General features: G+C 38.5%; 1 protein-coding gene across 2 annotated transcripts in view; it reads right to left on the bottom strand.

Annotated features, from left to right (window-relative positions):
- MAST2 (microtubule associated serine/threonine kinase 2) overlaps positions 1-11,939 on the bottom strand; it is a 289,345-nt gene that overhangs the window by 83,445 nt on the left and 193,961 nt on the right. For both annotated transcript variants that reach the window (XM_006839709.1, XM_006839710.1), the window contains exon 5: positions 6,938-7,029. In XM_006839709.1, coding sequence (XP_006839772.1) covers positions 6,938-7,029 — 92 coding nt within the window. The remainder of the gene's footprint in view (positions 1-6,937; positions 7,030-11,939) is intronic.

Genomic DNA, 11,939 nt, shown 5'->3' with positions numbered 1-11,939 from the left:
TTGCATATGAGTAATTGATGGTCTGTTCCACAATCTGCCTCTGGCCTTGTCTTCACTGATGATATGGAGCTTTTCCATCTTCTCTTTCACAGATGTAGTCAATTTGATTTCTATGTGTTCCAGCTGGCAAGGTCCATGTGTATAGTTGTCTGTCATGCTGTCTAAAGAAGGCATTTGAAATAAACAAATCATCGCTTTTGCAGAATTCTATTATGCGTTCTCAAGCATCATTTCTTGTTGCAGACAGTGTAGGCCTGGTCAGAGGTTCGAGGCCCTATAGGCCTGAGTGTAACAAATGAGGCCACTGGCATTCAATGGCAAATTGTCTTTCATCTTAATATCTGGTTATGTTTTATTAATTGCAAATATGAGCCCTTATTATCCACAGAGAAATATTAGAACCTCCTAAAGCCCAGACTAAATAAGGAGCTCTGGTAGCGTAGTGGTTATGAATCAGGCTGTGAACCTTAAGGTCAGCGGTTCGAAACTACCAGCTGCTCCACGGGAGAAAGATGAGGCTTTCTACTCCCATAAAGATTTACACCCTCAGAAACCCTATACAGGGTCGCTATTGGTCGGAACCGACTCGATGGCACATAACAACAACAACAACAAAGCCCAGACTAAAGGTTTCAAAGGTCAAGCCTTTCTCCAAAGGATTAACTAAAAATATCTTAGCTACTTCACAGTTCTTTGTTCTACAGACAAAAAAGTCATCCTCCCTGAATCTCTCCCAAGTGTTAGCTATTCAGCCAAGTTCCTGAAAACCTGGCTCAGGAAGCTAAAACAGCAGGACTCTGCCCAAGCTTTTGTCCTTACATCTCACCTTCCCCCAGCTGAGCTCAGGGGCTATAGATAAGTTAATTGAGCCTGAGAAACCAAGTTGTGGGCCTGGGATTCGAACCAGCGAAATACGATGTAAAGTTACCTGAATGTCTGGAAAATTACTGATGTTAGCTGTATCCTGTTTTAGTCCCTCCCAGCTTGGTGTGAAGCTCCTCCCTAAATAAAACAGAGGCCCGGGCCTGCCCAAGTGTGCATTACAGGTTGGAGGGCATGCAGTAAAGATTGCAGGGCAGTGAGTTGCTGCCTGCAGAGGCCACGATGCCTGTACTCCCAAGTCTGCCCACCAGTGATGCATCCACCCTGGCTTTGGGGTGCCTCATTGTCCCCCTCTTTCTGTCTGTCTGTGTATTTTTTTGCTATCTCTATCGCCGCTGGATCTCCCCTCCTTGTGAACCAAACACTCGTGAACAACACAACTTGTCGAGGTCAGACCCTGACAATTTCTATCACCTACAAGGTAGGTAGTTCAAACTCATAGCCTCTCCTCGGAAACCTTATATAGGATTGCTATGAGTCAGCACTTAACAACAACATAAAAATCCTAGAAAAAATCTTGCTACATGTATTAAAAAAAAGAACACAAAGATGTTTGCTGCAGCATTGACTGTAACAGTGAAGAACAAAATCTAAATGCCTATGCCATTTATCAGTCTAATACCTCTCGGCTCCATATTCAGTCTTCAATGTCTGCTCTATGACAATGGAGAAAATTCCTTAAAATACTCATTTCTTCTAACAGTGAGCATGACATTAAACTTTCTCAATAGAGGACGCTGGAGGCACAATGCAGAAGGAAAAGGATCCTTTTGCTAATTCCAGCAGTTGCTCCATCAGTGGTTTGAGTATGAAGACAAACGTCTTACAGCCCTAGCCTGACCTGGCGAACCCCTTTCAACTGTCCTCCCAACACAAACACTTATGTGTTCTAGGTCTCCTGTTGGCACTAGTGCTCTGACTACTTCTGCATGCCCGTGTCCATACTCCCAATGCTTTCCTGAGGATTATCATGTGCTCTGGATCTCCTGCCCACAGCAGACGTCCCACTCCCTCTGCATGGTTGCCCGCTGGCTATAATTTGTATACGCACCATAGGGTTATTTCACAATTTTCCAGTTACAATGGACAAACTTTGAATTGGACAAACCAGCAAACATCTCTGACATTGAGTGGGATACAATCACATCGCTAAGGAGATCTCAATCCAGTGTTGAGGAAGAGTCCTCTATCTAAGTACGTCTTTCTTTGGGTACTCTACCTCAGCATCCCTAGTACACTATAAAGTTCACTTACATTTTAAAGTTACTTTTAAAATCATAGTTTAATAAGAGTTGATATTTAACTTTACCTGTTTACATCTTTATGGGGTCTCTGTCTCTCCAAACTAGAACCCAACTGACATAATGGTCAAGTAAATTTTGATAGACTTATACAATGAATTATGGTACAGTTTAAAAAAAAAAAAAAAAAAAATGAAGGTTCCACTTCCAGATGACTAAGCCACTACTGAAATGACCTTACTGTCGTTGCTACCTACTTCAAATTAAAAAACCTCAAAACCAAACTCACTGTCATTGAGTCGATTCTGACTCATAGTGCCCCCCTATAGGACAGAGCAGAACTGGTCCCTAAAGTTTCCGAGACTGTAAAACTTTATGGGAGAAGACAGCCTCATCTTTCTCTCTTGGAGCATCTGACACAAATCTGGCAGGTAGCAGCCTAATGCTTAAACCCCAGGGCTACCAGAGATCCTTTACTTATTATAGTTGTTGCTGTTGGGTACCATTGAGTTGGTTTGGACTCATAGTGACAGTATGCACAACAGAACAAAACACTGCCCAGTGGTGCACCATCCTCAAAATTATTATGCTTGAATCCATGGCTGCTGCTACTATGCCAATCCATCTCATGGGGGGTGGGGATGGGGGTGGGGGAGGGTCTTCCTGTTTTGTGTTTTTAATTAGCCATGCTTTAATATGGAAGCATAAAAACAAAGGAAGAAACCAGAAGTTTTGCAATACACGTTCAACTGATCAGATCTTGGCAAAATTTAACTTCATATGGTAGAGTGCTAGAACCTATGTACATTATGTGTGCCATCACATGTACAACTCATTATCGTGCTTCTAATTATCAATACATCATGATTGCATGGTTGATCAATTTCAGACTGAAGTTATTAGAATTTTTCAATTTCATCATCACTAGTGTTAGTGGTGGGGTCCTGGTGTGGCACTGTGGTAATGTGCTGGATAGCAAAGTCAGTTTGAACTGCAAGATCAGCAGTTCACGCTCACCAGTCGCTCCTCAAAAACCCTATACAGCGTAGATATGCATTGGAACGAACTAGAAGGAACTTAACAATAACAAGAGCATTAGTGGTTGGTCCATAAATTGGAATAACAGTGGTATTAACTGGTCTTCCTTGTAGGCCTACATATATTATCCTATCACAAACAACATTTTAGACTTCAAGACAGATCTTGAAATGTTCTTTTTGATGACGAATGCTACACTATTCTTCTTAAAATTGTCATTCCCGGCTTAGTAAACCATGTGATTATCATATTCAAAATGGCCAAAATCAGTCCATTTCAGCTCACTAATGGCTAGAATATTGATGTTTATATGTTCCATTTCATTTTTAACAAAAACTTTCAATATTTCTAGTTTCATCCTTTGTACATTCCATGTTCCAATTATTAATGGATATTTTACACTATTTCTCTTCATTTGAATTGTGCCCCATCAGCAAATGAAGGTTCTGAAAGCTTTTACTCCATTCATGTCATCACGATCAACTCTAGTTTGAGAACACAGCTCTTTCCCAGTCATATTTTGAGTGCCTTCCAACCTGAAGGGTTCATCTTCTCACACTGTATCTGATAATATTCTGGTGTTTTTCATCAAGTTTCAATATGCAATAATCTGGTGCTGACAGTACTGCTATTCATAAGGTTTTCTGTGGTTAAACTTTCGGATGTAGTCCATTTCTCATTCTTCTGCGTTTTCTTTGTATGGAAACTCAGCTGAAACCTGTGCACCAGAGTGACCCTGTCAGCATTCAAAATGCCAGTGGCATAGCTACCAGCATCACAGTAACTCGTAAATCACCAGACTGCAACAAACTGACAAGACGAGTGGCAGTCTTCCATATGTTGATGTTACATGCTATAGAGTAGCTATTTAATAAACTTTTTGGAATAAATGGACTTATTTTTTAAATCAACTCACCTCATATTATTCAACAGATTCCAGAGTTAAACCGGAATGTAAGAGGTCATATGCAGAACCATATTTAAGGACGTCTATGACTTGACTATATATTCTGATGTTAGGTTTGATCTGTATGGAATAAATAGTGCTACCTTTTTCAGTATCTAGCTGAGTTGCTCTTTTAGTTAATTCTTTCCTTGAGGCTCTGAGATCTTTAGGGAAAGATGATGACAGTTAACATTTGTAACGTATTAAGCATGTTTTATATGTTAACTCAAAGCTAGAGAGCACAGACCAAATTGAGTGGGGGGGAAATGTACACACAAGGGTAAGGCACACAAGGTAAGTAAAAATGTATTGCGACAAAAATCATACAAACCTTTATTAAGTAATAATAATAAAATGTGAAGCTCTTGCATGGTCATAATGGAAAAAAAATCCTTTGGTACAAATTTTCTAGCCTTTTTTTCAACAATGCAATTTTCATTTTAACAATGAAAAAAGTCTCATCATAATACCCAATGATCATCCTGTCTCCTTTTAGAAAAATCTACCATGATTACCCTTTTGAATGTAAAACTGATGATCTGCCCTGGAAACATTCACTCAATTCCCAATAAAAAGTTAAAAAGAAAGCAAGATGATGACCCCTTTGGAATCCTAACACTCAGTTACCATAATCTTCTGAGCTGACCTCTCTGTCTTGAATTTAACTGGCCCAGCAGAGTCCCTTGGGAAGCCACTGTTTTGACTGGATCTTTGTTTTTTGCTTTGTTTTGGTTTTTTTTGAAGGGATCCTAATTACGATGAACACAATTTTGTTTAGAATAAACCCATTCATGTATGAACTTGGAACCCTAGTAGCAATACTTTTTGATTTACCTTCTTAAAGAGGAGGATAGTTATCTCAGAGAGGAGTAGCCAATAGTAATTACTGCTCAGTACTTACAGTGCCTGGTGCGGCACACTGTAAGATAAGCGCTGAACTGCTAATTACAAGGTCAGTGGTTCAAACCAACCAGCCAATCCTTAGAAACCCTATACAGGATCATAATGAGTTGGAAACAACTCAATGGCACTTAACAACTCACAACACAGTTGTGAATCTATGTTGTACAAGGTTTGGACATGCTAAATGTATTTTTATATGATAAAAAGGCCAGGTATGCTAAAGGCTTGCCACGTTTCAGAGTAGGATATGCTATTCAAATTAATATAGAATCCAGCTAATTTCTATGTGGAAAGTACCTAAACACAATGAGAGCTTTCCTTTAAATGTCAAGTTATGTCTCCTACTCCCTTGCTTCCCTTGTGCTCTCCATATCTTGTAATGTGACAGCTAAGTGTATGTTTATTGACTTTGGAAAAGGGTTATGGGCATACTGAATATGCTCAAGGAACTCGAACCCAGGAAGGTGAGATCATTCTCCAAGGAACAAAGATCAATTTCATTATAACCAGACTCAGGGTCTTCATAAAACTACTCCATATACAACTTTACTTTCTCTCTCTAAAGACTCAGTACACGATGTACAAAGAGACAAACTCAAAGGAAACAGTCCAGTCTTAAACTGATCTGCTTTAAAAAGCAGGCCTTTGGTATTGCTTTGGTATTCTTCTATTGACAAGTTCAAGCTTAGAACAACAGTAACGATAACTTACCAAACCCAGGTAGCAAGTTCTAAATAGCTTCTTATGGTTTAAAGCCTTCTTTCCTTTTCCATTAATCCTAGGTCTAGAACTTCCATTGTAAACAATGTAATAATGAACATAGTAGCACTACAACAGTCACTTCAGCAAAATTGGTTCCTGTGGTCTGGCTACCCAGGTATAACAGAATAAATTGCTGCCTGGTCCTATGCCATTTGCTTGAGTCAACTGTGGCAGCTAGTGTGTCAATCCACCTTGTTGATGGTCTTCCTCTTTTTTTTGATGACCCTCTACTGATATCCTTTCTCCAAAGACTAGTCCCTCCTAATAGCGTGTCCCAAGAATGTGGGACAAAGTCTCACCATCCTGGCTTCTAAAGAATATTCTGGCTGTATTTCTTTCAATACAAATTTGTTCTTTATGCTGTCCATGGTATACTTAATATTCTTCACCAACACCATAATTAAAAGGCATCAATTCTTCAGTTTTTCTTATTTATTGCCCAGTTTTTGCATGCATATGAGTGACTGACAATACCATGGCTTTCATGGGATGCAAAAACACATGGTTATCTCAAAATACATGGCTAACTCAAATGAAGTCTTTCTACCTTTCCTCTGGGAGGCAGAGTGTGTCTATATCAATGAAAATCCCATAACTCTTAAATATTCTTTAATCAGAGGCAAATAAATCAATCTTTATTTTGTCTGGAGGAGTTCATATTTGCTTATTCCAATATGCAAAATCCAGGTCAACAATGAACAAATACCCTCTTGCTTTTATTGTCTCCCAGTCTGACAGAAAAAAAAAACAAGAGTCCTGGGGCAGAAAATCCTCTCAGAGAGTCCTGAAACTTGGGCGTGGAAGGACAAAATGCTAATGGAGTCTTCATCACATGACCTAAAATGGCTGAACTTATTATATACTCAGCACTCTAGAACAGAGGCCAAGGAACCCGAATATATTTCTTGGACCATTATATGACATGTAGAAGACCAAATGGAATATTGAGAGAAGGTAAGAAATAACTAAGAATCAAAAGTGAACAGAACAAATTCTCCTACAGAAAGCATGTCCAGGAATTCATCATGCTACTGTCAGCCTAGCGAAGTAACAATATAATTTACTGAACTACACAGGAAAGAATAACTATTAGCAGGTCTTGAGTAGAAACTGGACACCAGTAGCCACTCTTCCATTTCACCTTTCTTAACCTTCAAACACTCACCTGTGTGGCCATGGAGCGGTGAGTGTGGCCGTGGAAGTGTGGGTGATGTGTTAGAGGTCACAATCAAGCTCTTTCGGTTACTTGTCCGACAACTGCAATGCAAACACAAATGCCAGTTATAACAGGACAATATCATGGGCCCAGAGGCCTTGAATGGCTATTCAGGAACAAAGGAATGATGCTATTTTATGGACTGAGTGTTATACTACTTCAAATTCTGAACTGGGCCAACAATTACTGCTTGCCTCAGTTAGATTTAATAATTCATTGTGCTCTGCCCACCTTATAACACCACTGTCATAACTTCTATTTTGAATTGTCTTGAATGGCACTTTTCCAGTGTTTAAGTTTTGCTTCCCAAATGAACACAGGATCTTCTTGAGGGCAGCAAACATGTCTTAAATGGTATCCAGTGAAGAATGACCAAATGTGATATATAAAATAAAAGTATAAACCATATTCTCCTATGTCATAAAACCCAGTATTCCTGCCATAAAAAACTAATTTATTCTAAGACACATATTTTTAAAACTACTTTTAACTTAATCAGTGAATTAAGTAACATTCTTACTTCCCCATAAATTTTTGAACAAGTACCCTCTATAAAGCTGGCTTTTTATTACATGTTGATGCCTGAAGTATTTTTTTTAAATAATTGGAGAAAACCAAGTCATGATGAAAAGCCATCTCATGTAGTACTTGCTACTGAAAAGTCTGCATAGATTTGAGAGTCCACTGATCTTTTAAAGGCATTGTTGTTGTTAAGTGCTGTAGAGTCTGTTCCCACTCGTAGTGACCCTGTATAAAGTATTGTCAGGGAATGGTTGGTGAGTTTGTACCACTGACCTTGTGGTTCAAACCAACGTTGAACCACACCAGGACTTTATCCTACAGCACCACACCAGGACTTCTTTAAAGGGATTAGGGAAGTTTATAATTTATATTCATTCAAACAAGTATTTACTGAACATTTACTATCCACCAGGCACTGCTCAAGGTGCTAAGAAAGCACTAGGGCACAATAGAATTCTCTGTCCTGATAAGTAGAGTGAAAGTACTATGGAAAAAATAAACAAGAAACAAGGTGAAGAAATAAACGAGACTGTTGTGGCAGTGGACATGGTAGGAGTCAGGGTAGGCCTGACTAAGGAGGTGACATTTGACCACAGATCTGAATGGTATGAAGATGCCAGACACAATATATGAGGGACAAAGAGAAAAGTAAGGTATTGAGATATGAACAAATTTGGTTTGCTCACGAAATAGTAAGGAAGTTAAGAGTGGGTAGCAAGAGGGGAGAATGATTAGAAAAGAGGTAGTTTATGGAAGCTATGTCGTCATTGTGTGCCATGGAGTCAGTTCCGACTCATAGTGACCCTGTATAGGGTTTCCAAGGCTGTAAATCTTTACTAGAGCAGAAAGCCTCATCTTTCTCCTGCGGAACAGCTGGTAGTTTCAAACTGCTGACCTTGCGGTTCGCAGCCCAATTTGTAACCACTACGCTACCAGAGCTCCTTTGTGGAAGCTACAGTAGTAGAAAACAACCAGATCCTGTAAAGCTAGTAGACTATTCTAAGGAAATATAATGGGAAGCCACTGAAAGACCATTCTGAAGAAAGAAGTTATGGTGAAAAATGATAACCCACTTTCCCCAAAGAAGTCATCAGTACAAATCCCATCAGGCCTCACATTTCTAATTACTTCAGTCTAACTAACATCAATTGTCCAAGCCTCTTATTCTCTAGTATCATTTCTACCATCCCTTGACCTTCAGAGAAGCTCAAATATTCCTCTATGAACTGTGGGTTATCAGCAAAATCCTATATCCTCAAATTCTTTTTTGACAATATTTTAAATTCTAGCTGTAACTGAAACTTTACTGGCCCCGTGGGAACATCATGTTGTTATTGTTAAGTGCTGTTGACTTGGTTCCGACTCATAACGACCCTATATAGGGTTTCTGAGGTACAGCGGGTAGGTCTGAACCACCACATTGTGGTTCAAATTGACTTTGAGGCCCACACCAGGACTCCAAGAACATCACAGTCCTATTGAAATCGCAATCCTATTAAACTCAACTTTCCATTTATTTTGCGAATCCATCTAGGCAACTAAAAGTAAATAATGAAAAATCTAAAATTCTGTTGGCTGGTATCTCTTTATATTTAGAATGGTAACTAATCTTACTGTATTTACCTACTTACTGTGCTCTACCTCTCTTCCAGACAACTAGTTCACCTTCTCAAACCTCTAATATCTTCCAACCAATTTCACCCTCATCTGTCAACTTTTTTCTTTAATTTACTTGGGGAAGAAATAATATGAAGTACTACACATTCCCGCTACAAAAATCTACGATCCTGCCTGAATCTGTATCCATATACTCAATTTTCTTACTTTCAATAATACATAGAAATACCATGCTCTTATCAAACTCAACTCGCATGACTTCCTTATTCAAGACGTCTGCATCTGCACTGCCACCTCTTGATCACTGTAAATTTCTACCTTCTACTAAGTCATTCTGGAGTCCTGGTGTGGCGCTGTGGGCTAATGCATCAGACTGCAAAGTCATTTGAATTGCAAGGTCTGTGATTCAAGCTCACCAGCTGATTCCTGGAAATCCTGTACAGGGTTCGCTATAGGTCGGAATTGACTTGATGGTACTTAACAACAACAACTGAGTCATTCTAATCATCATAAAAACATGTCATAATTTCTTCCATCTTTAAAACGACAACAAAAAATCTTTTACAGACACTCCTCCAAAGTGTCCATTTCTCCGCTTTCTCTTAGAAAGTTTTATATAAGGATTCTTTCTATACTTGCAATATTCACTTTCTGATATTTGATTCTCTCCTTATTCCACTCCAGATTGTCATCCCTTTGTGGCACTGTAGGATAAGTACTGGAATGCTAACTATAAAGTTGACTGGTTCAAACCCACCAGCAGCTCCTCAGAAACCCCATGCAAAGTCACTATAAATCTAAACCAACTCAAGGACACTTACCAACAACAACAGACTGCCATCCCTATCTTATTATTAAAACTACTGTAATCAAGAGCACCATCAATAATCCTCAGTCCTTATCTTCTGTAACTTCTCTGCATCACTTGACACGGTTATAACTGTTTCCTTTTAAAAAGTATGTTCAATAAAACACACAGACCTTAAATTAAATGTCTAGTTCAATAAGGCCCTGACAATTGCATACATCCATGTAACTACAAACAAAATTAAGAGAAAATTTCTATTACCTCACAAAGTGAACCTGGTATAGGGTTACCTTGTGGTTCGAACGAACCTGTGGTCCAGAGCATTATTGGGCAGTGCCACACCAGGACTCCATGTAAGTAACAGAAATCACTAGATTTTCATTTTCAAATCACTTTTTAAAGGAAATTAACTTTTAAGAAATATAACAATAACGTAAAGTTTATGGGTGACTGGAGTTCCAGAACAGAAAGAGACAGTTAAAAGCACAGAAAAAATCGTCAAAGAGTTGTTGAAAGAAAATTTCCGTAACATCATGAAAGACTGGAAAATAACCATTCAAGATGAATGAACCCCAAACAAGATAGACTTCAAAAGAAAATCACTAACACATATCATAAACTCCAAAACAAAAGACAAGAAAACTATACTGAGAACAGCTTTGGAAAACTGAAAGTTAACCTACAAAGGAGAATCAATAAGACTGAGCTCTGATTTTCCGGCAGAAACCATGCAGACAAGGCAATAGGATGACATATACCAAATTTGGAAAGAAAAAAAAAAAAAGCCAACAAACCATCATATACCCAGCAAAACTGTCCCTAAAAATATAACATCAAAATTAGGACATTTCCTGATAAACAGAAATGAAAGGAATATGTAATAACAAGACCAACTTTACAAAAAACTGGAAATGGTGTTCTTTGAACTAAGAAACAACAACAGGAGACAATAAACTAAGATTACCATACATGACAGCACCACCCAGAACTCAATTCAGATATGTTGTTGTTGTTTTTAGGTGTTGTCGAGTTAGTTCCGACTCACTGGGACATTGTATAGGGTTCCAAGGTTTTAAATCCTTAAAGGAGCAAAAAGCTTCATCTTTCTCCTGAGGAGTGAGTGGCGGGCTCAAACCACAGAAATACTGGTTTCCAGTCCAGTGCTATCATATAGAAATATTAACATAAAACAAACCTACAAGAATGAAATTAGGGAACCAGAGATATCAATGTATAAAGAAGTCAAGTACAAAGCACAAAGAGGGAACAGTGTAAATACGTAACTTTCAAAAGGCAAGGAATGTCAAGCAAATTTCAAGATAAAGCAGATTGGTTTAAATACGGAAGAGTAAAATAAAAAAGATTTAGTAAGCATTAACACAGCAGAGGAGCCCTAGTGTGGCGACATAGGCTAACGTACTGGACTGCAAAGTTGGTTCAAACCACAAGATTTCTAGTTGGTTTTGAACCACAAGATCAGCAGTTCAAGCTCACCAACAGCTCCTTGGAAGCTCTATACAAGATCACTATGGGTTTGGAACTGACTCGATGGCACTTAACAACAACACAATTGAAAATGCAAAGAAAACCCAAAAACAAAATGAACTTAGTGCAGATAATTATATGTAACAAGAAACCAGCCGCAACACACACACACACACACAATGCAGCACTATGGTAGCAATCAATTCATACATATTGATAATTACACTGAATGTAAATGGATAAAATGTCAAGAGACAGAGCAGAATGGATATGAAAACAGGATCCTTCAATCTTCTGTCTTCAAGACACACATTGAATAGATGAAGGAAGTCTAAATACCCATCTACAAAAAAATGGTTAAACAAACTGGTATACATACACAATAAAATACTAAAAACATTGAAGAATAACAATGAATCTGCAAAACATCTTGCAACATGGATGAACCTGAAGGACATTATGCTGAGTGACATCACAATCACAAAAGGATCCACCTTGTATGACACCAGTGTTGTAAAA

Source organism: Chrysochloris asiatica, unplaced genomic scaffold (assembly GCF_000296735.1).
Source record: "Chrysochloris asiatica unplaced genomic scaffold, ChrAsi1.0 scaffold00026, whole genome shotgun sequence".
Taxonomy (NCBI): domain Eukaryota; kingdom Metazoa; phylum Chordata; class Mammalia; order Afrosoricida; family Chrysochloridae; genus Chrysochloris; species Chrysochloris asiatica.
Note: the sequence above shows the minus strand (reverse complement) of the source record. Positions and strands in the feature narration are given on the sequence as shown.